The following is a 27,558-nucleotide window of genomic DNA, read 5'->3' as shown; positions in this document are numbered from 1 at the left end:
GAGCGCATTGCAGTAGTCCATTCTAGAGGTGACCAAGGCATGGACCACCCCGGCCAGATCAGCCTTCACGAGGTATGGTCGCAGTTGGCGCACAAGTCTCAGTTGCGCAAAGGCCCTCCCGGACACCGCCGACACCTGAGCCTCAAGTGTAAGCGAAGAATCCAAGAGGACACCCAAACTGCGGACCTGTGGCTTTAGGGGGAGTGTAACCCCGTCCAGCACAGGTAACCACCCTATACCCCGATCCGGTTTACGATCGACCAGGAGGACCTCTGTCTTGTCGGGATTGATCTTCAGCTTGTTCTTCCTCATCCAGATCGACACAGCGGCCAGGCACTCGTCTAGCACATGAGGAGCCTCCTTGGAATTAGGTGGAAAGGAGTAGTAGAGTTGTGTGTCATCCGCATAAAGATGGCACCCAACTCCAAAACTCCGGATGACCTCTCCCAGCGGTTTCATGTAGATGTTGAAAAGCATGGGCGACAGAATAGAGCCTTGCGGGACCCCACAGGTCAAAGGCCAGGGGTCAGAGCAGGCGTCTCCCAGCTTCACCATCTGGGTGCGTCCCTCCAGGAAGGACCGGAGCCACGACAGAACCGCGCCCCCAAGGCCCATCCCAGAGAGACGACCCAGAAGGATACCATGATCGATGGTATCGAAAGCCGCTGAGATGTCCAGGAGAACCAGCAGAGTCACACTCCCCCTGTCCAGCTCTCTGCGGAGGTCATCCACCAAGGCGACCAAGGCTGTCTCGGTGCCATGACCAGGCCTGAAGCCAGACTGTGACCGATCTAGGTAGTTGGTATCGTTTAAGAAACTCTGGAGCTGGGAGGCGACCACCCTCTCCAGCACCTTACCCAAAAAAGGGAGGTTGGAGATTGGCCTGTAGTTACTCAGCACCGTGGAGTCAAGGGAGGCTTTTTTGAGGAGTGGACGAACCACAGCCTGTTTCAGACCAGATGGAAAAAACCCTTGCTCCAACGATGCATTGATAATCAGTACAAACCAATCAAGCAACCCCTCCCTGGCTGATTTAATGAGCCAAGATGGGCATGGGTCTAGAGGTGAGGTGGTCGCCCTCACAGCCCCAAGAACCTCCTCTACGGTTTCAGGAAGAACAAGCCTAAAAGAATCCCACAAAATTGGACAAGCAGATGCCTCCGTCACCTCTTCAGGCACTGCGATGAAATTGGAGTCAAGCTCAAGGCGTATTTGAGCGACTTTATCTGCAAAATGGTGTGCGAAATCGCGACACCGAGCTGCTGGGTCATCAGTGACCTCCTCCACCACAGGTGGGTGGAGGAGTTCCCCCACGACCCGAAACAGCTCCGATGATCTGTTTGCTGCAGACGCTATCCGGGTGGTCGTGAATGATTTCCTGGCCGCCCGTATAGCCACGGAGTATGCCTTAAGAGAGGCTTTAGCCCGTGCTCGATCAGACACGTCCCGAGATTTCCTCCATTTGCGCTCTAGCCCCCTTCTCGCATGCTTCATCACAGTCAGCTCCCCGGTGAACCAGGGAGATGGCCTGTCACGACGCAACGAGATGGGGCGTTCGGGTGCGATCACATCTAACGCCCTGGACATCTCCCCATTATAGAGAGTCACCAAGGCGTCGATGGAATCGCCAGGCTCCAAGGCAGGAAGAGCCCTAAGATTCCTCAGGAATCCGTCCGGATCCATCAGTCTCCTAGGGCGGACCATTTTAATCTGTCCTCCACCCCTGCGGAGGTTTAGAGTCGCAGCCAGTCTAAAAGAGATCAGATAATGATCAGACCATGACACCGGAAGGATGTTTTGATCTTCCGCTCTGATCGTTTCGTTGTCCGCCACAAAAACCAGGTCAAGAGTATGTCCAGCTTGATGAGTGGGGCCAGATATTATCTGTGACAGTCCTATGGTCGTCATGGAGGCCATAAAGTCCAGAGCTGCGCCAGATAGGGTGGTTTCAGCATGGATGTTAAAATCTCCCAGCACCACCAGGCGCTGGGAGACCAAGGCCGAATTAGAAACCACCTCCGCTAGCTCAGACAGGGAATCTACTGGGTCGCGGGGTGGGCGGTACACCAGCAGGAACCCCACACTGTCACGGCTCCCCACTTTCAAGTGGACACACTCAAACCTAGAAGTCTGCGGGCTACAGAATCAAAATACAAATAAACAATCACAGAAGCGGCAGAAATATACAATGCCAGAAAACCACACTATTATTATTATTATTATTATAAACCATTGCCAAAAACGCATTATTATTATTATTATTATTATTATTATTATTATTGCCAATTTGAGGCTGTTTGAATGGGAGGAGTGCAAGGAAAGGTCTCTCTCTCTCTTCAAAGCCTGGGCGCACCTTAATATCCCAAGTGAAGGTTATAGACCAGTGTTTCTCAAACTGGGGGTTGGGACCCCTGAGGGGTCGCGAAGGGGTTCAGAAGGGTCGCCAAAGACCATCAGAAAACACAGTATTTTCTGATGGTCATGGGGATTCCATGTGGGAAGTTTGAGCCAATTCTATCGGTGGTGGTGTTCAGAATGTTCTTTGATTGTGTTGTTGTTGTTCATTCGTTCAGTCGTCTCCAACTCTTTGTGACCTCATGGACCAGCCCACGCCAGAGCTCCCTGTCGGCCGTCATCACCCCCAGCTCCTTCAAGGTCAGTCTAGTCACTTCAAGGATGCCATCCATCCATCTTGCCCTTGGTCGGCCCCTCTTCCTTTTGCCTTCCACCTTCCCCAGCATAAATGTCTTCTCCAGGCTTTGCTGTCTCCTCATGATGTGGCCGAAGTACTTCAACTTTGTTTCTAGTATCCTTCCCTCCAATGAGCAGTCGGGCTTTATTTCCTGGAGGATGGAGTGGTTGGATCTTCTCGCAGTCCAAGGCACTCTCAGAACTTTCCTCCAACACCACAGCTCAAAAGCATCTCTCTTCCTTCGCTCAGCCTTCATGAACTATAAATCCCAGCAACTACAACTCCCAAAAGTCAAGGTCTATTTTCCCCAGGTTCCACCAGTGTTCACATTTGAGCATATTGAGTATTTGTGCCAAGTTTGGTCCAGATCCACCATTGCGTGAGTCCACAGTGCTCTCTGAATATAGGTGAACTACAACTCCCAGACTCAAGGTCAATACCCACCAAGCCCTTCCAGTGTTTCCCGTTGGTCATGGGAGTTCTGTATGGCAAATTTGGTTCAAATCCATTGCTGGTACAGTTCAGAATCCCAGCAACTACAACTCCCAAATGACAAAATCAATCCTCCCCCAACCCCACTAGCATTTACATGTGGTTGCATTGGGTATTTGTGCCCAGTTTGGTCCAGGGAATGAAAATACATGACATTATGATTTATAACAGTAGTAAAATGACTGTTATGAAGCAGCAACAAAAACAATGTTATGGTTGGGGGGTCACTACAACATGAGGGACTGTATTAAGGGGTCACGGCATTACGAAGGTTGAGAAACACTGTTATAGGCCACTGCCAACTTGAATGGGACGTAGAGAGAGAATCCACGCCGGCCCATTTCCCTTCCCACCCGAGCCTTGCTTTGTCATCCCTGTCATTCTCTCCCCCCCCCCCCCCTCTCTCTCTCTCAGCTTATCTGTCAGGTTTTGTTTACTTCCTCTCCTTCCTGACACTTCCTTCCAGATTTCCCCCCTCCCATTCCCTCCTGTCCTTTTCACTGCGCGAGGCGAAGGGAGCCCGCCCCCTTTTGGCCAATTAGAGGCGGGCGTTCTCCATCTGTGTGTGTGTGTATGAGAGAGAGATGCGCGCGCCTGCCCGACTTGCGCGCGCGGCACCGCAGTGGAGCGCGAGGCGGGAGCAGGCTTGGAGCGCTGCTGCTGCTGCTGAGGCTGGACAGCTCCTCTCTGAGGGGAAGCGGCGGCGCAGCGCGAGCCTCCAACCAAGGGCACGCGACTGGGAGGGGAGGCCCGTAGCGTAGAAGGCTCGCCAGCCATTCAGAAGCAGGGCGCTCTGGTCTCCTCAGCAACGGGCCTAGAGATAGCCCAGGCTGCGCCCCTCTTTTTTTTTTCCTTTCCCCGCCCAGCTGGGGTATTCACAGCTCCCTCACTCAGCCTGACTGCCCTTCCTTCCTTCCTTCCTTGCACATTCTCCATGCTGAGGGAGGAGAAGAGCCTGCTTTCCTTTCTCCCTTCCTTCCTTTCTCCTCCCGCTCCTTTTTCTTCCACACTCCACCCAGAAATGATCTCGTGAAAATAGGAGGAGGTTCTTTTTTCCTTCCTTCTTTCCCTTCCTTCCTTCCTTTCCTTTCCTTTCCTTCCATCCTTCTTTCCTCCCTTTCCTTCCCTCTCCTTCCTTCTCTCCCTTCCTTTCCTTTCCTTTCCTTTCCTTCCACGCTTCTTTCCTTCCCTTCCTTCTCTCCCTTCTCTTCCTTCCTTCCTCCCCTTCTTTCCTGCCCCTTCTTCCCTTCCCTTCCTTCTCTCCCTTCCCTTCCTTCCTTCCCTTCTTCTCTCCTGGCCTTCTCTCCCTTCCTTCCCTTCCTTTCTGTTCTTCCTTCCTTCCCTTTCCCTTCCCCCTTCTTCCCTTCCCTTCCTTCTCTCCCTTCTCTTCCTTCCTTCCCTTCCTTCCTTCCCTTCCCTTCTTCTCTCCCATCTTTTTCTCCTTTCCTTCCTGTTCTTCCTTCCTTCCCTTCTTTCCTTCCCTCCCTTCCCTTCCCTTGCTTCTTTCCCTCTTCTGCTCCTCCCCCCCCCCTTGCTGGTCTGTGGACGCTGCAGAGGGATCTCCCCATTGCTCAGCTCCCATCAGGGAAGACTGTTATTGTGGCCTTATTCTGATTTTTGAGGAAGGGGTCTTGTTGGCAAGCTTCTCTGATGGTTCCCAACCATGGGGAAGGACCAGGAACTGCTGGAAGCTGCTCGCACTGGGAATGTGGCTTTGGTGGAGAAACTCTTGGCTGGCAGGAAAGGAGGGCTCCTGGGCAGTGGATCTGGACCCATTCCTCTATCCAACTTGCTGAGGTAGGGAGATGATTCCCCACCAGGCGCTGGGGAGTGTAGCCCCCTCCTCATCATCATCACCCTCCTCATCCTCCTTATCATCATCCTCATCATCACCATCACCCTCCTCTTTCTCATGTTTGCTGGTATTATTCACAAGACCTAGACATCGTGTTTGGCCTCTTGAGATATGCAACTGTCCTGTAATTTCTGTGCTTCAAAGTCGACATTAACACAGTTATGTTTGTGGGGTTTTTTCCCCTCCCTTCAATGCGTCAGCAGGTGCTTGCTTTTGCTTTGAGACTTGCTCTGGTGCAGAACTTTAGCATATACAGAAGGCACTGACATACACATTGGTATGAATCCTTTTGTGTTTTCATTTTATGACAAATGATAAGGGCTAACGATGGCACATATATATAGTTGCATGGTAAATTGGTATGTGTGTTGCCCCCCCCCCCCCCCCCCAATGCTTATGTTTACAGCTCTCCTTTGAAGGAGAAAGAAACCTCTCTCATTAGTAAGACAGTATTGTGAAGGAATGTGAACCTCCTAATGAGAAATCAGCTACACAGAGTAAGTGTGAAATGTATGCAGCAGGTGCTCTGGATTTTAGAGCTATATGATAATGAGCTATTAAGCATTCACAGATGAATGGAGGTGACTTCTTATTCAGATAAGCCTCATATTATATGTATTTAATTTTAGGCATTAATAATATATTAATAGGCAGGTGAGAAGAATATCTTTCGCAGGCATTTGCCTTTTGTCAAATAAAAGAAGGTCTGCAGCACCCAGCTCTTCTGTTAGGACTACAGCAGACAAGAGCACAGCAAGGCAAAATGAATTGACATGCTATTGACCTAAAACTTAAACTAATGAGTAAGCGTGTTCCACTGAAAGAAAAGAAGCAGGCCTGCTCTGAAGTAATGAAAATTGTTTCAGTGACAGGCAAGAAAAAGATCTGGTAATTTTCCAGGATTCTTTATAGTAGCAAGTTTAATATTTTCTCCAACTCACAGTATCTCTGCACAAAGATATATCAGTTTTAGATAAACTGTTTTATGCAATGCTTTTGACATGAAATAAAATAAAATAAATAAATGCACAAAGGTATATTAAACACATTATTTCCTTTCTTGCTACATTTTTAAAAATTCAAATGGGGAGTGTTTGAGGAGGCTGTGCAATTCCTTGATAGTAAAATGTCCAAAATCTCATAGTGACACCATTAACATATATTTTAATTGTACTCTGTACCATTCTTGTATGTTGACTCTCTTAGGACCCTTCCAGATAGGTCCTGTATTCCAGGTTCTGATCCCAGGTTTTCTGCTTTAAACTGGATTATATGAGTCCATACTGCCAGATAATCTGGGATAAACTGAAAACCTGGGATCAGATCCTGGGATATAGGGCCTGTCTGGAAGGGTCCTTAGGATACATTTCATAGGGCAATGGATTAAGTGTTACAGTGGTTCCCAACCCATGGGCTGCAAGACCTAAAATAAGGTCTGTGGCTCTAGATCAGACATCCTCAAATTGTGGCCCTCCAACTGTTTGGGACTCCAACTCCCAGAAGCTCTAATGAGCTTGTTCAATTGTCAGGAATTCTGGGAGTTGAAGGCCCAAACAGCTGGAGTGCTGCAGTTTGAGGAGTCCTGCTCTAGATTATTAAATATGGTTTTCTATGGGCAAGCAAATGGCGACTACTGGATGGAATATGTCCTGTGTCAGAAACTAGAGCTGATGTGATCTATCCAATGCAATTTTCTGAATCAACACCCGAAATAACCAAACCCAATCTAAAGTTGACCAAAAACTGATTTGTCACCCTTTTGGAATTAATGTTGGAGAATGGTCCCTGGTAAAAGTGGTCCCTGGTCAAAAATGGTTGGGAACCACTGTTTTATAATATATGTTCATTCGTTTGCTCACTTTTAATAACAGATGATGGAAGGGATATATTTACTGTATTACATATTAGAAAACTGTGCTATTTAATTATATAGAAAATGGATTACTGAAATTGAAAGTTAGAAATTGAAAGTTAGATTTACAAGGATTCTTTTTAGAAGTCTCATTGGTTTTATCACACAGAGCAGTTGCATGATACTTCCCCCACCCCAACCCTAGAATCTTTTGAAAGTTAGGAAAGAGTATTAAAAAGTACAAAAGACAACTTTTAAAGTGCATATATATTCACTTCTGATCCAGCCAATAGCAAGTGTTTAGTTGGCAAAGAAAAAAGAAGAAGAAAAATACATTTCAGTTTCTAACATCTTTTTAGGTGCCTGAAATGGCCAAATTTTTCATCCTTACTACACCCTATAGTTTGTCCATAGTGTAAAATCACTGGGGAATCTGAGCTGTTAGGCTCAAAAATAACCCTCAGTTGGGGTGATTCCACCATAAATATAGAGTACTAGAAGTAAACTTCATAACTAGCAGAAACTTACATGTGGTGAGCTGAGATAGGCTTCTAATCCTTAGGATGGCTTAGGATTGCAGAGTCAGAACTTTAGGTTCAACAATATTTATTGAAGTAAGAGAAATACATTCTTGATAGAAAAGGTATTGGAGCCAACTAGTTTACTAAATCTCATCTTGTAAAGGAGGTAAAAGGAAACAAGGTCCAGGCAGCTACATTTTGCCTAGAGAGATGCAAAATAAGTCCTTACTGGAAGGAAGAAAAGGCAGAAATCTGAAAATGAAGGAGACCACATAGTCAACCCAGGACAGTTTTTAAACTTAAGAGGAAGTTTCCTCATAGAATCCCATTACTATGTACGTACGTCATCAAAGGGGGAGGAGACAGTGGCTAGCAGTGAAGAGGAAAGACAAAGCTTTTTAGGGAAATATGCATAGGAATGTGGGGGAAGGAATCCCTCAGCTCAGCCCTGTCTCTAGCCTAGCTACTCATTGTGGACTGGAAACTTTATGAAACAAGAGACATGTGCAGTCCAGGGATGAAACCCAACAAAAATGATCAAATCAGTAAGCATGTGTTATGTTGCTATGATTGTGGATTAATTTAGAATATAGCTTTATGGTTTTGTTTTTTTTTACTTTTCGTGACTTTACACTATTACTAACTTTATAGCTGTCTTTCACAATCAAATATTGGCAGTAGTTCTGACTGTACTTGCAGATGTAGGTTCCATTAAAATATCCTGCCAGTATCATAAAGTTGTTTAAGAGTGTCTCTGTAATTCCAGTTTTAATTGAAGCTTCTCTGCAACTGAAGATTTTGAAACCAGAATGCGTAGTTGAATGAAGTTTACATATTTTGGAATGGAATAGCTTAAATGTCTGAATGTTAGGATATATGAATGGATAAACTGTGAATACCAAAGTTTTAGAAGCTGCATAAAGAGGAAAAATTCCCTTTGACACAATTCTGGTGATACTGTATTACAGAACTTAGAAGCAAGCTATGAGCACCCAGAAATTACATGATGCTATATGCAAAAACAAATAAAGTAACACAAAAGTATTTATTTTATGAATTAACAAAAGAAAATGTATCATATGTCCAATGATGGCAACAAATGTCAGTGTTTGGCAGAGAAGAGCATTTGATTCTGGATGAACAAATTGACACAGCTTGCCACAAGATTTTGAATACAACAACAGACATCTGATGGATGGAGAGGTGTATTTGCAGTGACTGTTATGAATCCATCTCTCTGTTGTTGTGTTTACATACTGGAGCCATGCCCCTCATGGCTGCTGAAAGCAGCCCTAGAGAGACTGGTGGATTAGATAAGAGAAATAGTGAGTGCCTCGCTACAACAAGCCTGGCTTCAATCTTTTCTAAAAGAGCCTGTAGTGAGGCCAATGTTGAAAAATCCTCTCCTGAACCCACTATACTGATGAACTGTTATCCTCCATCCTGGGATATCCCTCAGGGTTCAGTTTTGTCCCTCGTGCTAATATTTATATGAAACTACTAGGAGATGTCATTTGGAGTTTTAAGGTTCAGTATTAAAGGTTCAATACCATTAATATGCTAATGACACACAACTCTATTTCTCCTTTCCATCGGATACCAAGAAAGTTATTTCTGTGCTAAACTGTTGTGTGCTATCAATAATGAAATAGATGAAGCCAAACAATTTTAAATTTAATCCAGACAAGATAAAGGTGTTGTTGGTCAGGTGGAAAGCTCTATAAGTAGGGATTCAGCCTGTGCTGAATCAGGTTACACTCCCCTAGAAATTTCAGGTTTACAGCTTGGGAATGCTTTTGGACTTGGATCAAAGCCTGAATGCCCATATTTCGGCTGTGTCTAAGGCTGACTCTACACTGCCCTACATCCCAGGATCTGATATCAGATTATCTTCTTATCCCAGATTATTTGGCAGTGTAGACTCATATAATCTAGTTTAATATTTATATGGGATATGGAGCTGTGTAGATCCATCCAAGGAGTTCATTAGCACTGTTAAAACTGGTCCACAAGCTGCACAAATTCCTTGAGAAGTAGACCTGGCTGTTACAGCACAAATGTGGCAAGAATGTGATACACAGTGTCAACATTCAGCTATCATTGTAAGCATAGCTGAAGTAGTTTTGAACAGTATAATTTGGTATAATATGTGGTGTGATAAGGTTCTAAATTTGATCACATCACACATATGGTTAAATTTCCCCACACATCCTCCAAGTTAAAAAGGGAGTGAGTTCAGGGTGGATTGGAAGAGGGGATGAGTTGCACATATTCTGTAGTATATTGGTGGAAAAGAATTATAAGAATGATCCATTCAACTGACACAAAGGAAGAAAAAGCACAAAGGCAAAGTAGTATTTTTCAGAACTCACAAAAGTTCCTTGTCATCAAAGAGAACAACACTTACCAAGTCAGAGTCTAAAAGCAAAAAACCTTCTTCTTATATTTATTGGTCTGTTGATGTAAATTTCTCCCCATAGTATGGTATTATCACTGATCTTCTTGCAGCTGGTTCATAAGTCATTTGAACCTTTGGCCACTGCTGATGAACATGTACTCACCTTAAAAGTGGCACTCACATTGCTATCACCTCTGCAAGGAGTGCAGGTGAACTCATGGCATTCCTACAGATGAACCTTTTCTTGTATCCCATTGGGATAAGGTGGTCCTAAGACCAAACATTTCCTTCTTACCAAAAGTGGTGTTAGAATTCCATGTCAGTCAGGACATCATGATGCCTACTTTTATCCATAGCCAGCAATCCTATTAGAGAAACTTCTACGCTGACTTAAGAAAGGTGTTGACATTCTATATCCAGTATCACCCAGCTACCTATTGCTGATCCAATATATTGTTCTTTATGAGGGCCCTTGAAAAAGTCAACAAGTGTAATCACAAATGCTTTTCTAAAAATGTTTTTTTAGATCATCCAATTGATTTAAGAATAGGTTAATGTGCCTATTCATGGAGCACATTCACATTTTCATTGACAGGTCTGCTATGTGGAATACCATTACCTGACCTTTGTAAGGCCACTATATGGCCACAGCCATCCACATTTATTGACCATTTATAAACTGGACTGCAAATCTAGAGCACATACAAGTTTTGGTCAAACTGTCTCCTGTTTTTCAGTGACTTGACCTACCAAATATTTGTAAACTTGCTTAGAACTAACTGATACTTTGAGTAATCATCTCTTCCAGTGGTTCCCATCCTTTGTTCTTCCAGGTGTTTTGGACTTCAATTTCTAGAAATCCCAGTCAATTTACCAGCTGTTAGGAATTGTGGATGCTGACGTCCAAAACACCTGGAGGACTGATCTATGTATTCACATTCTGATCTATGTCTTCACATAAAGCTGGTGTTATCTCCACTTACAGGGGACATACATGGTAGGCAGAAGTGGATATATTTACCAACCTACTCAACCAAATGGAGTCTCTCCACAGGCACAACATCTATTTGTTTGAGAGCACACATGACCACTCAAAGAAGTTACAAGTAGGCAACTTGTTCTTATAGTTTGGACCCATTTTAGATTAGGATTCCAAGTACCTTTCTATTTGCATTTTTTTTACAAGAGAATGAAAGTGTTGTACTTTGAGATACTATTACATTGGGAACAAAAACTGCTCCCAACTGTGACACAGAATAGATTTCACTGGTCTGCCTTCTACTGAGAAGGCAACAAAGTAATTAACAGCTTAGTGTCAACATTGAATGCTCTGTCAGTGTGTATACAAGGATTGTTAATGTTTCAATATGTAATTAATAGGTTTGAGACTGGAGTAACTAATGTGTTAAGATTTACTTCTAAGAATTATGAATATTATTACTATGGTATAATGAAAAGCATATAGACAGGATAGGATTAGATAAAAACAAAGTGCTGTGTGTAGGAGGCAAAAGTTATTCTGATTGTGCAAGTCAATCCAAAAACCTGTATTGCCATGGTTTTTCAAAATGGGATGTATTGAGTAGTGAGGGCATCTCTAGATGTTAGGTATTGTTTGAGACAAAGGAACACAGTGACTTGCTTCAGATAAAATGCCAAATCATAGTTTGTTTTTTAAATTTTAATAAGCAAGTTTTATAGTAATGTGATTTATTTCCCACTTCATTTATTCCTGGGTTTTGACAAACTATGATTTCTCTTTGCACCTGAAGCATCAAAGGGATGTGTGAACTTGCAGGTGAGATTTGGTCTGAATAAACCCTTAGGCTTGAGCCATACATGATATATTATTCTTAACTGAGACCATGTAGTCCCCTGGGGTCTCATCTTCAAGTCTCTGAAATAATGCCAAATTTTGTGGGAGAAACAGCAGGTGTTCATGAATTTACAGTTTTTCATGACACTATCTCAGAGTCTGTGCACATTTTAAACAATTTAATGATTAAAACATTTTTAAAACTTTAAGTTTTAAGATCAGTTGGAACAATTAAAAACCTAATCAGATTTGGCCAAAATTATTAGACACAGATGTTCCTCATGCACTCCAGAATGGCAGATTGCAAGGAATAATGAAATTGGAATGCTCCCATCTGGTCAATTAGAAATACTCTTGTAGTCATTTCTAAATGCATTAAGTGTGCATGGTCAACTAATAATAACAATAACAATAACAATAATAATCATGAAGGTGGTCGTAATAGCATCAAGGCCAAGAGGGATATATTCCACCTCATGCCAGGTGTGCATTGGAAGGTTAGACACTGATCTGCAATTAAGATCCAGGGGATCCAGGAAGGGCTTTTTTCAGCCAGGGTCTAAGTACTAAAGCAGTTAGCATACAAATTAGAGCTGTTTATTTGTTTTAATTATATATCTCTGGTGTTTCATATCAATACTTCCCTCTCTGTGGTATAGCTGCTTTTGGAATTGGAGTGATTGTTGAAGGATTTTTGATTATATCCCCAGGTGCTTTGGACTTCAGCTTCCACATGATTCTATGATTCTAAACTGTGTTCCTTGAATTCAGATTCATGCAAAGACATACATAGCTTGAAAGGCCATTTCAAATCACAGTTACACTTCTTATTTCCTGTTTAATCACAAACCATGATTTCTCAATTCTGATATTGATCCAAACCATAGTTACATTTCTTAGAGATGGTTGGAAATAAGGTCTAAATTGGGCTGCAATTTTCTGAAATTGAATATTATGTGTGTAATCACACATGTATTTTATTATCCGTGTTAAAATAAAATGGGAATAAATTCAAATCAGTAGTTCCCTGTGCTGTAACTGCGGATACAGACTATTTAAATAAAACTTTACTGAACACAGGATTGAAGCATTCGTATTTACTATTGTAGCAGTGGCATTTCATTGACCAAGAAGGGAAGGGAGTGCCTTGCTTTGAAATGCTGGGAAATGGTGGGTATGCATTGTAGTAGATTGGCAATTTTTGGGACCTTGGAGGGCAGTACACTCTCATGGAACCCATCTTTGCAACAGAGAAAATAATACAAAACAACCCACTTTTTTGTCTAGGAGTAGGGGAGAATGTTGTGTTTTCCATCCTTGAAAACACTTTAGGCTCAGAAGGACCCCTTTCTAAAACAGAGAGTGACCTAAAATGTCCTATATGGATGCAAGAACATGATAAAAAATGCCCTCATGCTTCCTAGAGGGTAATTCAAAAATTTTAAATTACTTTGGGGTCCTGTGGACTCAAAAATAGCCCTAGATGCCGTTACTTTTCCATACCTGCACCATAGGGAAGACTAGAACAATAATTTGAGATAGTTTATATTGAATATCATCTGTATATTTAATTAGATAAATTTGCCTCATCTAGGCTACAAACTATATTTCCTCAGTAGAAACAATTAACATTATTAATGAAAGTACCCATTGATATAATGGTAAATATTATGCTGGCACCCCTAACTACCAGCATTCCATAACTTTTTCTTTCTTTCTTCTGTAACCTTTTGTACTGTTTGAAAATGGTCTCAGAGGGTTTGCAAACTCTCCACTGTATTTGTGTGGGGCAGCAGTGGGGAAGCAATGGAAATGACCCTTTCATTTTGGCCTTATCTCTACATTTATATTCTAAACAATAAAATCGGTCTTCAGATAGTTTGCTGTTGTAGTTATGGTCACTTGAAAGAAGCCATTAGGAACTTGAAGTAATTAAAGACACATAATGGCAATTACCTTGTCAAATAAACTTGTATTCACATTACGCCCTAGAGCTATATACATAGTAATTATAAGACCTATAAGAAATTTGCAACTATGCTCATTTAGATGGAAGTTTGTTATACTATGATATTAATAAGTTAATTTAAAATGTGTTTCTTTTAAATCTGTTTCTAATTTTGATTTTCAATATAATCTTAACGTCGTATATACAGTAGTCCTTTCAGATTGCGGGGTCATTGGCACAGGAACACCACAAAAATGCAAAAAGCCAGAAATTTAAAAAATACAATTCCTTTTATCTGATAGAACACCTATCTAGAAATCGGTACAATCAGTTGTTCTCCAGTACAACTCTCTAGGTCTTTGACGTGTGATTCCATGATCAACTTCTGGCAGAGGCTGACTATATAGAAACACACTGGAGGATCTATAAATGCACATATAAATGTTCTTTTTTGGAATCGCTAAGTCCTCCAGCAGGACTCTGTGGTCAAATTTATGTTGAATTTGACCATAGAGTTGCACAGGAGGACCTAAAGATTTCTAGAGAGAACATATTGATCAAATCCACAAAAGTTAAACCTGTGGATGTGGAGACCTCACTGTATGTAGATGCACACATACACACAAATCTTGATGTAGTTTCAGTAGATCATCTAGTATCTGTATCTAATGATGTAGTGAATCATAGTTGTATCTATGAGTGATCATTGTTTGAACAACCAAGCAATGTTAGGCCAAATTGATGTCTACATTGAAAGAGAATCTTTTAATATTTTATTCAAGTTACATCACTACATCAAGAATTTATAGAGAATTATCTGGGTACTGCTCCTATACTTCTGCTCTTCTCCACAGTTGTTCTGATCTTACTCTTTGCATTCTCCTATGGTCTTGATAAGGGTCAACCACCATTGAAATACATGCATTTAATCTGCACTTTATTTTACTGTGCAGTCTATACAGATCAATATATGTTTTCATCTGATGGTAGAGGGTAGATAGATACAGTATTTAGGATTAGTTCAGATATGGAAGATGTTTCCATCTACTCTGGGATGATGTTGCTATTATTTTTTCTTTAACAATACAGCTGACCATATTCAGCAAGTTCGCCATTTCTTTGTGTAGTGTTTTCAGTGGTTAGAAAAGTGTTACGGATGGTAACACTTTTCCTCCTATTTTCTATATCAGCTTTCTTCTTTCTCCCTTCAATTGTTATAAACTTTGGACCTTAGCACATGGAGGTCCTAGATGTGGGGAATCCATAAGGCAGCGGGGCAAATCATGGAGCAGTGGAGCAAATCCGTTGCCCAGCACCCCACATCGCCCACATTACCCGCTTGCCCATCACACGCCAGAAAGTGTACATTTCCGGCTTGCTCCTGTGCTGTCCCCAGCATTTTCAATCTGAACATGGGTAGTCTCTCATGTTCAGAGTTCCCCATCCTAGAACAGTTAGTCAACAGTCAGCATGGAGCGTTGAACCATGGCAGATGAAGTGGTGTTAAACTGCCTTAATTTTGCAGTATAGATGCACTTCGAGTTCGAAGTACAAAAGTAGTTTGAACTGAATTAATTCAGCAAAAGGGACAGGGAGAAACAGGTCCTATCCTATAAACTCAGGCAAAAGCAAACTGATGTAGCCTCTCTTAGTTTGTGTGCTGTTCTCATCAACAACTTTTGCCATCTTGACCACACTCTAATATTGCTTGGCGGGTATGAACTGATACAGTCTTCATACTAGAGATATTCCTGTTTGAACTGACTTTTCCTTAATTTTAATTTTTAAGATGAATTCCCAATAATTTATGTTTAACTATTCCCCTTATTAGCTTTATTTTTTATTTATAGATGATAAAAATATTATCACATATAGATGTGTTTTTTAATATATATAATTATACTTGGTGTGATGTTTATATTATAGTAATATGTAAATAGTTTAACAAACTGACTTGCTGATTCAAACTATAATAGTACCATGGAGTTTGTGCTTTGTTTGTAGCATTTGGCGAGGACCAAACATAAACTGCACGGATACTTCAGGGTACACTGCTTTACATCATGCAGCCTTAAATGGTCACAAGTAAGTACCAGATGCATTAATTTTATTTTGCTACTTGTTCAAAGTTAAGAAACAGTCATATTTATATGTATGCACAAAAAGTTTAATAAAATGTCCTTATTTCCTCTGCTTATATTGCTTGTCCAGTAGCAGAAACCATCTTTATTTTCACTTATACAAATTAATTTTATTCCTTTGGACCCAATATTTATATTTGATGTTGTGTGCTCTCAATTTGTTTCTGATTTATGGCAACCCCAGAGCAACCCTCTCCTAGGGTCATCTTGGCAAGATTTGTTCAGCAGTGGTTTGTCATTGCCTTCCTCTCAAACTACTGTACACACTGGTTCTTGGAGGCTGATATATTTTTTCTAAAAGTTTATAGCTTGTCTTTTGTGGGAAAATTCAAGCTGGTTAAAACAAAACAACCATGATGATGATGTCACTAACAACTATAAAAACACACACACAAAGCCTTGGAAATATATTTACACATATCTTCTCCTCTGCTTTAATTAATTAATTAATTAATTTGACTTGTATACCGCCACTCCCAATTCAGCTCGGAGCGGTTTACAGCAGTAGATTAAAACAATACAACCGACTTTAAAATACAATAAAAACGAGAACCGACATAGTCCCGAGTTATTCACCCAACAAAAGCTTGTCAGAATAGAAAGGTTTTACAGGCTTTCCGAAAAGCAAGTAGCTCTCAGATGGTTCAGGTTTCAACTGGCAAGGCATTCCATAAATAAGTAATAAGTAGTAATCCATGATGTAGTAATCCATGATGTTGCAATCCATGATGTTGCAATCCATGATGTTGCAATCCTTAAAGCAGTGTTTGAGTGTGTGACTAAAAACACAATGTTAGCTTATTCAGAACAAATGCAACCAGCCAGTAAGTTGGAAGTAATCTCAAAAATTGCCTAGTTCATTGCCCCCTGTTAATGCTGGAGGTTCACTTCTACAGCACACTTTACAGATAGCTATCCACTCTTGCACCATAGAAATAAACATTTTGGATTATTCTTTTGTGGTACTGCTCTGGAGGACTGTCAGGAAGCATCCATTGGTTTAAAACAGTGGTTCTCAACTTGTGGGTCCCCAGGTGTTTTGGCCTTCAACTCCCAGAAATCCCAGCCAGTTTACCAGCTGTTAGGATTTCTGGGAGTTGAAGGTCAAAACATCTGGGGACCCACAGGTTGAGAACCACTGGTTTAGAATGTGGCCGCTAGAAGCAATAGAACTTACTATTCAGGCTTGAGATTCTATTCAAGTCTTATGTCACCTTTGCTAATGAAAAAAATGTTTGCAAGTCAATTCAGTCTTGGTCCCAACTGCTGAATTCCTAAAGCCCCTCAAGGAATTCTCCCCAATAAATGCAGCAGCCTTCATGCTGAGTAAGTTTAGCAGTTCTGGGATTCTTACTGGTGAATGCCCCATATTCCTCGGCCTACCAGTCTTCCCATAGTCTTTACTTTACATCCCCTGCACCCCCACCAACTGCAGGGGTGCCTTCATTCTTTTCTTCACCCCAGCTTTATCATTGCTTCTGTCTCCTCATAGTTATTGCTGCCTTCTTGTTGTGGCTGTTTTCCATGCCTGCAGGTTTACACAGGCATGGAAAAATGCATGTTTCTCAGGAAGAACTGTGTTTAAAGGGCAACTTTTAAACACATGTTTTCCAACCTTTAACCCGATTCCTTCTGCATTTTGGCTAAAGGTTGTTTAGTCACCCCCCCCCCCCATTTAAAATTCATGTGTGAAAGGGCCTGTGGCACCTGGAACAGTAACCACTTATGTGAGGGAAGAAAAAGAGGCACTGCTTTTCCTGTGCACAGACTTAAAACCTCATTGCAGTAAGTTGTATGGCTCCCTTTTTTGTTATTTTTCTCTCTAGAGTCATAAAATCATAGAGTTGAAATAGACTACAAGAGCCATCCAATCCAACCCCCTGACATGCAGGAACATACAATCAAAGCACCCCTGAAAGATGGCCATCCAGTCTCTGCGTAGAAAACCTCAGAGAAGGATACTCTACCACACTCTGAAGCAATGTATTAATTCCACTGCCACCAGGAAGTGCCCCCTAATGTTTAGGTGGAGTCTTTTTTTCTTGCAATTTGAATCCATATTTTCCTGCAATTTGAGTCTATATTATAGAACTGAATCCGGCTCTTTTAACATCCTCAGAGATATTCTCAGGTTTCAAGTGTCTCTGAAGAGCATGACTGTAAACCAAATTGGTTATAGTTATGTAATTTTTATTTCACTTTCCATAATTAAAAGACATATTGGGGCATAATCATAACCATTTGTAAATGCCATAGGTTTAAATTCTGCAAGCGTGATGACAGCAACTCTAGCACTTGATGACAATATCTATGGAATAATGACTAACAGCTGTTGTTGCTTGGTTCTAGAATATTTGACAATATGTGCTGTGTTGCATAAGCTTTACATGGTAATCATTCTGTTGACTTTTATTTTATTTAAATATTTTTCAGGGACGTAGTTATCAAATTACTTCAATATGAAGCATCCACGAATGTGGCTGATAATAAAGGGTATTTTCCTATTCACTTGGCTGCATGGAAAGGAGATGTAGAAATTGTGAAGATTCTTATCCATCATGGGCCATCACATTCCAGAGTGAATGAACAGGTGACAGTATTAAATATTTTTGTTTATGTCTTCAGAAAATACAAGTAAGTATACTTTTGTTCTTACAGATATAGGGATGGCTTCGTAAATTTCCTGCAATCCTAAAAATGTTCATGAAAATAATTAATTATGGTAGTTTCTTTGAAGCTTCATGTATAGGTAATTTGATGTCATTCAAAACTAACACACATACATCTGTATCTAAAATAGACCAAGTGTAACCTACTAAATTCTCTGTACTGCTTTTGTTAAAATAAATGGTATGTTTTTATGCCCTAGCCCAGGAATGCTAGTCCTATGACCTGCTATAAATTTGGGATCAAGAATCAGTCAAAGTTAGGCCATTTAAATCAATGGCACTACCATTTTTTTAAATAAAAAAACATATCTCATTGATATGCTAGGCCAGTGTTTCTCAACCTGGAGGCCGGGACCCCTGTGGGGGTCACAAGGGAGTTTCAGAGGGGCCGCTAAAGACCATCAGGCAACATATTTCTGATGGTATTAGGGACCCCTTTGGCAGAAAAGGCTGAAGATCTATCCACCCAAATCCTCCCACCAAAAGCCCTCCTCCACTGTAATTGTCTGGCCTCTCAGACAGCCTCTCAGCCAAGGGGAGGGCTGTTTATGAGACTCCAAGTGGGGAGGGGAGACCAGGCGTGTGAGTGAGGGAGAGTGTGCAATGTTGGAAGGAGGCTTTCGCCAGCAAGTCCCTTCAAGGCATGGGGTTCTGTGTGGGAAGTTTGGCCCAATTCTATCGTTGGTGAGGTTCAAGGGGCTCTTTGATTGTGGGTGATCTATAAATCCCAGCAGCTACAACTCCCAAATGTCAAGGTCTATTTCCTCTAAATTCCACTGGTGTTCACATTTGGGCATATTTAGTATTTGTAGCAAGTTTGGTCCAGATCTATCATTGTTTGAGTCCACAGTGCTCTCTGGATGTAGATGAACTACATCTCCCAAACTCAAGGTCAATTCTCACCAGACCCTTTCAGTTTTTTCTGTTGGTCATAGGAGTTCTGTGTGCCAAGTTTGGTTCAATTCCATTGTTGGTGGAGTTCAGAATGTTTTTTGATTGTAGGTGAACTATAAATCCCAGCAACTACAACTCCCAAATGACAAAATCAACCCCCCAACCCCACCAGTATTCAAATTTGGGTGTATTGGGTATTTGTGCCAAATTTGGTCCAGTGAATTAAAATACATCCTGCATATCAGATATTTACATTATGATACATAACAGTAGCAAAATTAGTGTTATGACGTAGCAATAAAAATATTTTTATGGTTGGGGGTCACCACAACATTAGGAACTTTATTAAGGGGTCATGGCATTAGGAAGGTTGAGAAACACTGCTCCAGGCATTGCTTAGTCTAGATTTGCTCCATTAAATCTTTGGATTCCAACCTAGGAAAGCTGATAGCAGTTTCATAAGCTGTTGTACCAAGAGTTTCAAAAAGCATGTCTGTTTTTTAATTGCTAGCTTTAAACAGTTTCTGGCCTAGCTATGTAATTTAGAGTCCCTCCCACCCTGTCATGATACACCAGAATGCTAACACAAGCCACCATCTCCTCAAATGAGATATGATGCCCAAGGTCTACATCAGGTACACAAATTCTGTGGCCATTTATAGTCTACTTTTATAAGACTGTTGGGTTTCTCAACTATACATTCCCACAGTACATTATGGTAGAATTAAACAAGAAATAATACAGGTCATCAGGAGATGTTAACTATTGTCAAAATGGAGCTACTCAGGTTTCACTAAAACAATCTGCATACAGTTAAATCTTTAATTCTTATTTTATGCCAACACCAATAATCTTTGCTAGTTGCTTCTTCATTATTACTTTGGCATTTTTCAAAAGTAAAATATATCGTATGTTATCACCATGAATCTTCCACTGAGTTACATAAGTCCTGGAGTACCTCTCTGTTCCTGTATAGAAAAGCTTATCAAATATGATGGAATATTTTTAAACACTGCTTATTTTCTAAAATAATTTGTACAATCTTGGCATATGTGGCTAGTAGACTGAAAAAATACTGTTTTGGTGTATTTCCTTTTCAATTATATGTCCCAGGGAGAAAGACACATTTCTCATTTATTCTTGTTTTTAGAGAAATATTAATAAATTGTGTACAAGTAGGTGATTTTAAATATAGCTTTTGAAACAAGCAAAACTGAGTTCTGCGAGTCAGCTGTACAAAACTTCATTGTTGACAACAACAAAGCAGTAAATTATAACGACGTTAGCCAATGTTTCTGTTTATTGGTTTAGCTCACTTTCATTGCTTCTTTTAGAAATGTTTAGCCATGTAGTCTTTGAATAATTAATAAGTGGAACAACAAGAAAATATTTTTCTCAGTTCAGAAAAAATAGCCTATAATTTTCTCTTAATGGATTAAAATTGCAGATAAATAATGTTTGAGTTGCTCAACTAATTGCCACTAATTCCAAACAGCAGAGGATTTATATTTGTCTTCATTTTGTCTTTGTTGCTCCCTCTAGTGGTTCTTAGTGTTCTTGTTTGTATTTATTTGAATAAAAAACTATGTAAAATTATTGGAGCTGTCTTCTCATAAATATATATGTTTATGCATGTATATATATAAAAGCTTTGGATAGCATAGGGAAGAGTAACGTCCCTGTGGGGTTTGTTTTGATGTCTGTGCCCTTTCAGAAGATTGCTCCTCACTTTTTGTCTCTGGGAGCATTGGATTTTGAAAATGTTGGCTTGTTGTGGAAACAAGGATTGGTGATAAAACTTCGGTGGAGACACCTTTTTCCCATGATAACTCTTTCAAAATTAATTTCCCTTCCTAGGGATAGATTTCTCTCACTTTCTGTTGTCACACCCCATTTTTAACTATGAGTTGTTCACAAGTTGATTATTTGTAAATAAGGGACTGCCCATAATACATAATCTGCATGACAGGGTTGATGTTGGTTTAATTGCATAGAGAAATATGATGCTAGAAGTGGAACATAGAAACATATCCTGAAAGAACTATTTGACCAGTACCTAGGAGAGGAACTTGTGTTATCGTAAGAGTAAGAAAGAGAAGTAAAAAAAAAAAAAAAAGGGGGGGGGGGTATAAAGGGTATAGGTATAAAGTTTAAAGACTGCAGGTAACAGAAAAAATGCTACTGAATATAACCATAAAAAGAGTACTCCTTAGAAACAATATGTGTGAGGTTGCTTCAACATTATACAGTCATTTACAAGTCAGTAAAATAGTAATAAGGTGCTAAAACATTCAGCTCTAAGAAGAAGTAAATTTCTAGTTTATATATAATTTACATAGGACAAACCTTTCTGGCACATGATGTACATCATTATATATGTGTGTGTGTTTGTCTATGCGTGGTTTTTCTGTCATTACAGTGCATTTTTCAGTTTTCCTTTTCTTTTATTCAGATAATTAAAATTCTCCCCATGCAGGGGTATCTTAAATAAATCTATTCAGTGAGTTAGTTGACTATCATTGGAATAAATATAGGGGAAAATGTTTAAATAAGCTTGGATTCCTTTTTGATAAGGAGGCCTGAATGGAACTCAAGCAGTCCCCTAGTTACATAGGTTCTGTAGGTTTGTTCTGAAGCTACATTTGTTTGTAAGTCGGAACAGGTACATTTTTAAAGTGTATCTCCAGAAGTATCGCTTTGGATAGCATAGGGAAGGGTTAACACCCTTGTGGTGTTGTTTTGCTGTCTTTGCCCCTGTTCAGAAGATTTCATCTCACTTTCTATCCTTGTGATAATTGAATTTTGAAAAAAATGGATAATCTGGTATCAGATTCTGGGATATACGGCAGTGTAGATCCAGCCTCAGACTTTTCTATCAAAATAAACTTTGGTCTCAAATTGTTTACCCTTTAATCTATTCATTTAATGCCGTACTCTTGCCAGCTTTACACAATTGTAGGTTCTGCCACTGTGTTATAGCATCAATTGTTAATTCATAGGATATGAAGGGATGGAACTGGGTCCACACTACAGCACACATTTCTGATATGGTAATGCAGACCTTGAAGGTATTGCAACTATTTTAAAAGAGAGACTAGAGGACGAATCAACAGCTATTTTCCTGTTCTCCATCTTTTCTTACCCCTCGTGTGTCTTACTTTGTATATGTGTTGTTTCCTACCTTCCTTATTTCTCTCTCTTTCTCTCTCTCCCCCCCTTTCTTTCCCTCCCACCCACCCTCATTCTCCCTTACTCCCGAACCCGTTTCTCTCTTTTCCCTCCTTCTGTTTCTTAGGGTCAACACAGAAGTTGCAGTAGATCTGCAACAGAGGTGTTTTACCAGTGACACTTACACAAGATTGAAATTGACTAGAAACTCAGCTTTAGTCAATTTCAATCTGCATCATGAGTTCCAGGTAATGTCCTTCCAATTTTTATTGAAACATGCTATTCCATTTCTTCTGCACTGGTTTTTTTTAATGTACATTGAATTAGGTAAATTATATTACCTAATCTCAATGTGTGTTTTTTTCAAGCACATCTCTTGTCCCTTCCGATTTTTACATGCGGCAGTTGAATATCTTACTGCCTGTTTGAAGCATACAGTTATGCATGCATGGCTTACAATGCACTCATTATGCTTGTAGCTGTAACTTTGTTTCACTATGTTTATGCCAGGTCAAATACTTGTTTGTTTGGTAGTAACTTGTTACATTAAAAGTAATACTCATTTAAATCAAATGTAGCTTGAGAAATGCAAGTCATGTTATTTCTGGCAAATCTGTTACAAGTCATACCTAGTTTTTTAAATATTTAAGTAATACCCATAAAAAATTACACAATCAAAAGCTGATGTTTACTAGTGTTTTATGTTCCTTGAATTTTTGTGTAAGTCTTCTGTGAGAAAAACTGTGTAGAAGGTAGAAAGAAAGCTTGGAATCTTTCTTTGATGTTGTTCAGTGGGATGAAAACATTTCTCCATCTAGAATGTAGTATTAGGTGTCTACATTCCACTGATACATGTAGTAATGATGGATCACTATATAACTATTTTTTTCTCTGCACTTCCTCTTGCTCACATTGTTCCATTTTCAACACCTGCCAAGTCTATGCCCTATGAGGACTTAGTGTGTGTACTTAAAATACGTATGCAAAATTATTGAAAGGCTTTGTATGTTCATATACTCACATGCAAAATTAAATAAACATATAAAAAGCAATATATTTGCAACCCCAGATAGCCTTTACAAATTCATGCACATGACCATTCCTTAAATATACATATATATAGCCAACAAAATTAAGTAATACAAACATGTTCCCATTCTTTGCTAATCCACCCAGCAAAATCTGTTTTTTTAAAACCAACAATTTTATCTTAATAGGTATTACTTCCTTTGAGATTTTCATCAATTTCATAATTCAAATGTATTATTCCCAAATGGTGATGTAGGAATGTGGTGTTTTAAGTAAATATTAATTGCCTGAAAGATTTTAAGCAGTGCAGCAACATAATGCATCACTAGTTTTGACATTGATTTCATTTTAAATAAAGCAATTTTAAATGTGTATTGTGTTGGCAATATTGTGATTGCAGCTATAAGAGCCGAAAACATTGTTTTTCTGCTCTTGAGTTGATTGTTTGTAGTTTAATTTAATAATAAGACTCAGGAGATTTGAGCCAAGTCTGTGCTACAGTTCCTAATTTGTGTTAAGATGTTTTTTTTAAAAAAGTTTTATTTTTCTTTTACAAATACAGGATTTACAGCATTTGTATTAGGGTGGAAAACGTAGGGCCCAGTGGATGACTGTGAACCAATTTAACATATCCTTGTGTGCTGGGATTTATAGTCCAATAAAACATCTATGGCCACACAAAGTCTGCTGTTGCTTTACACAACATAGTATATTTACATATCTTATTATATCTCTCTTTCTCATTTCCAAATTGAAAAAAAGGAAACACTGGTTGCTAAATAAGTGCTTAATATGAATGTGAGTAGACTTTTTTCTTTATATCTTACCATTTTAGGGGTTTAAAATAATTATTCAGTGTTTCCGTGTTGATATTGATTCAAATACATTATTATTCAGAAAAACTTATACCTAATCCAGGGTGAAATTCACATGGCCTTCTGCATACTATTGGATTGCAAGTCCCAGCAACCTTAGCCAGTTATCTAATGGTGAGGAGAATGTGGTTCAGCCAAAGCTAGAAGGCAGCATAATTTCCACCTCACCCTGTCCAACTGCTAATCCCAAATAGAGAAGACCTACTGAATCAGTAGGATTTTCGACAGTAATTTTCACTAGTTCTAGTCTAGTTGGGATAGCAGTTGGATTTAGATCTGAAAAAAATGGTATAGCCCTATACATTATTGTTTTCCATGGCATGTCTTATTACAGAATGAATATCCCATATTCAGAATTCCAAAATATAAATACTCCAAAATACTCCAAATTCCAAAATACTCAAAATCAAAATTGTCCATGTTGGTGTTTGAAACAGTGACATCTTTGCTTTCTGATGGTTTGGTGTACACAAACTTTGTTTCATGCACAAGAGTATTAATTTTTTTAAATACTGTACCTTCAAGCTATGCATTTTACGTGTATATGAGACATGAATGGATTTTGTGTTTAGACATAGGTCCCGTCTTCAAGATATCTTATTATGTATATGCAAGTATTCCAAAATCTGTAAAAAAATTCCAGAATACAGAACACTTCTGGTCCCAAGTATTTTAGATAAGAGGTACTCAATATGTACTAATAAAGAAAATATAAATCTGAATTGTAACAACAAATATAAATCTAAATTGTAATGATGAGGCATGTGTTTGATTGTGCTTTAAAACCTCATAATTGACATCTTGTATTGGTTTATAATCTAATTGTGAAAATTATGTGTGATATATCCTTGCTTTGTATATATGCCAATAAATTAAAAACAAATGCTGTATTTATTTATCTGCAAATGTGATATACATATCTACAATTTAACATGATACTATTTATATAGAATGGAAATGTCAAAAATGGTTGCCTCTAAAGAACTCATTAAGCAACAGAATATACTTCTGTTTATTTGGGAGCAGGGGTAAAAACAGTTTGTTCCCCATATGCACTGTGTGTCCCTTAAAATCTGGCATGGCGGTCTCTTTGGGGTGGTTTTTGGAGGACAGGGGATGAAATCATTCACAGCCATATGGCAGCAGAAGCCTTTTGCACATGCAGTAGAATCTTAGAATTCCAAGTCAGAGCTCTTGCATTTTTGGAGAGATGCCATCAAAAAAATCATGCCAGCTTTCTATCAGTCAACAGGAACAAAAGTGGCAATTAGAAAAAAAATGATATATAAAACATGGCAGAATAAGACTAATAAATATGACTAAAGTTTGTTTTCCTTTTCCCATAGGCACAAACCTTATTCTCAGTGTTCTAGACTCATGAGAGTAAATTATGACTTGTTTCTATACACATATATCGGTAGGCAGGTTTTGGAACTGTTTAAATAAATGTGTTGGGCAAGCAGACTTTCTCTTTGGTTCACTTCATTATGCCCTCAGCAAAATATGCAAGGATCTTCTGATGAGGCTTCACAGTAAAGTCAATGTTCTTCTCCTTGTTATAATTGGAGGCTGAATTAATTACAATAGAAGGGAAAACTGAGATGCTAAAGTTATACGATGTAACAGCATATCTATGATTATTGATTTAAATACATAGCCATGTTGGTCTGGATCAGTATGCAAAGGGTTTTTGTTATAACTTTTCTGACTAACGGAGAGAAAGAATTAGTAGCAAAAGCTTTCATAGACTGAAGTCTTCTTCATCAGATGCACTTTTGTACTTTTGAGCAAGCTGTATGTGTGAGTAGCAATAAAAATTCAAAACACGTAAGTATAGTGATGAGGTGACAAGTTCAGTTTTAATGATGGTCATTGGGGGCCAGAGGCAGGAAGAAAAATGTTGCTCTAAGTCAAAATGTATAGATAACTATGCGAGTGTAACGCTGTCTGGGAACCAGAAAGGAGTAATAATGAGGCTGGAATGTTAACTAGTGTTACGATATGTGAAGTGTGCCAGAAAACCATAGCCACAGTCCCACTATTGATGGCCTAGAGTTTAAGGATGAGTTGCAGTTCTTTCCACTCTTCCTTAATAGGGTTTTTTCCCCCTATCTCCAAGAACCGTTGTTCTGAGGTCTGAGATGGAATATCCAGGAAGATTGAAGAGTTCTGAAACTGTTTTTTGTTTTCCGTCACAAGTAATAAGATGCGGTACACAGTCTTAGGAAATATCTTAATATTGTCATCAACAAGGCTGACAAAAAAGCTGTAGTCATCATGGACAAATCTGATTACATACAGGAGGTTGATAAACTATCATCTTGGGATCCCTATGGATGTCCTGATGTCCTCTCTGCAACATTTGAAAAAATGTTTCACTTGCACAGCTCAGATGGTGTTGTATTTCAGCGCTGATGTTGGCTTTTGTGGAGAGATGGCTGTAGGTAGCAGAAATTGCCACATTTTCTAGCATTTCTCGGTAATGACATATAACTTCATGTTAATGGTACTGCCATGAACACACACAAGCCATCACAATATTCCAGCATCTTAATGGCTGAGTTAAAACAATATTTCTTGACTCCAGCACCCAAAAACCTCTCCTCTCCTTAAAATACATTTACCAGAGTTTCAGGAATTTCCTCTCTATAATTGATCTCAACCTGGAATTATCCACAGAGCAAGTTCACTTTCTGGACACCACTATACAGTTATAGCAGAATTCCATTAGTGGTGATGTCCAACTCTCAATTGAAATGACTCACCTCAATGAACTACAACCTGCAATTCTGCCCTCTCAAAGACTCTTAGTGGCAGCCCTTTACTTACCTATATACCATCTCTCAAACTCAAATAGTACTTACCTACAGGAAAACATAGCACAGATGAGAAGATAGGTACAGGATCTTTCCACAAACACAAACTGCCCACAGATTTACCACAGGACCTCGTCACATTACCCACAATATCAGAGGTACCTTCATTTGCTCATCCTTTGATGTTAAAAAATTGCCATCCTCAGCAGTGTCCTTCAGTACTCTAATTGGGCAAGCAGACCAGAGGACAAATGAGCACAGACATTAGGAACGGGAATACACAAAATTCAGAATACTTCCGTCTTCCTGGGCAGACCATCTCGTACCTACAAAGGAATATTGGAAAGAGAAATTGCAGAATTTTAATATATAACAAACTCCAGTTAATTAAC

General features: G+C 39.6%; 1 protein-coding gene across 1 annotated transcript in view; it reads left to right on the top strand.

The window, feature by feature from the left end:
* Positions 1 to 3,814: 3,814 nt before the first annotated feature.
* ANKS1B (ankyrin repeat and sterile alpha motif domain containing 1B) overlaps positions 3,815 to 27,558 on the top strand; it is a 396,936-nt gene continuing 373,192 nt past the window's right edge. Inside the window, exons 1-3 of the mRNA XM_060777255.2 lie at positions 3,815 to 4,981; positions 15,579 to 15,659; positions 18,149 to 18,305. Coding sequence (XP_060633238.2) covers positions 4,848 to 4,981; positions 15,579 to 15,659; positions 18,149 to 18,305 — 372 coding nt within the window. The 5' untranslated portion in view covers positions 3,815 to 4,847. The remainder of the gene's footprint in view (positions 4,982 to 15,578; positions 15,660 to 18,148; positions 18,306 to 27,558) is intronic.

Source organism: Anolis sagrei, chromosome 5 (genome assembly GCF_037176765.1).
Source record: "Anolis sagrei isolate rAnoSag1 chromosome 5, rAnoSag1.mat, whole genome shotgun sequence".
NCBI classification, from domain to species: Eukaryota; Metazoa; Chordata; class Lepidosauria; order Squamata; family Dactyloidae; genus Anolis; species Anolis sagrei.
Note: the sequence above shows the minus strand (reverse complement) of the source record. Positions and strands in the feature narration are given on the sequence as shown.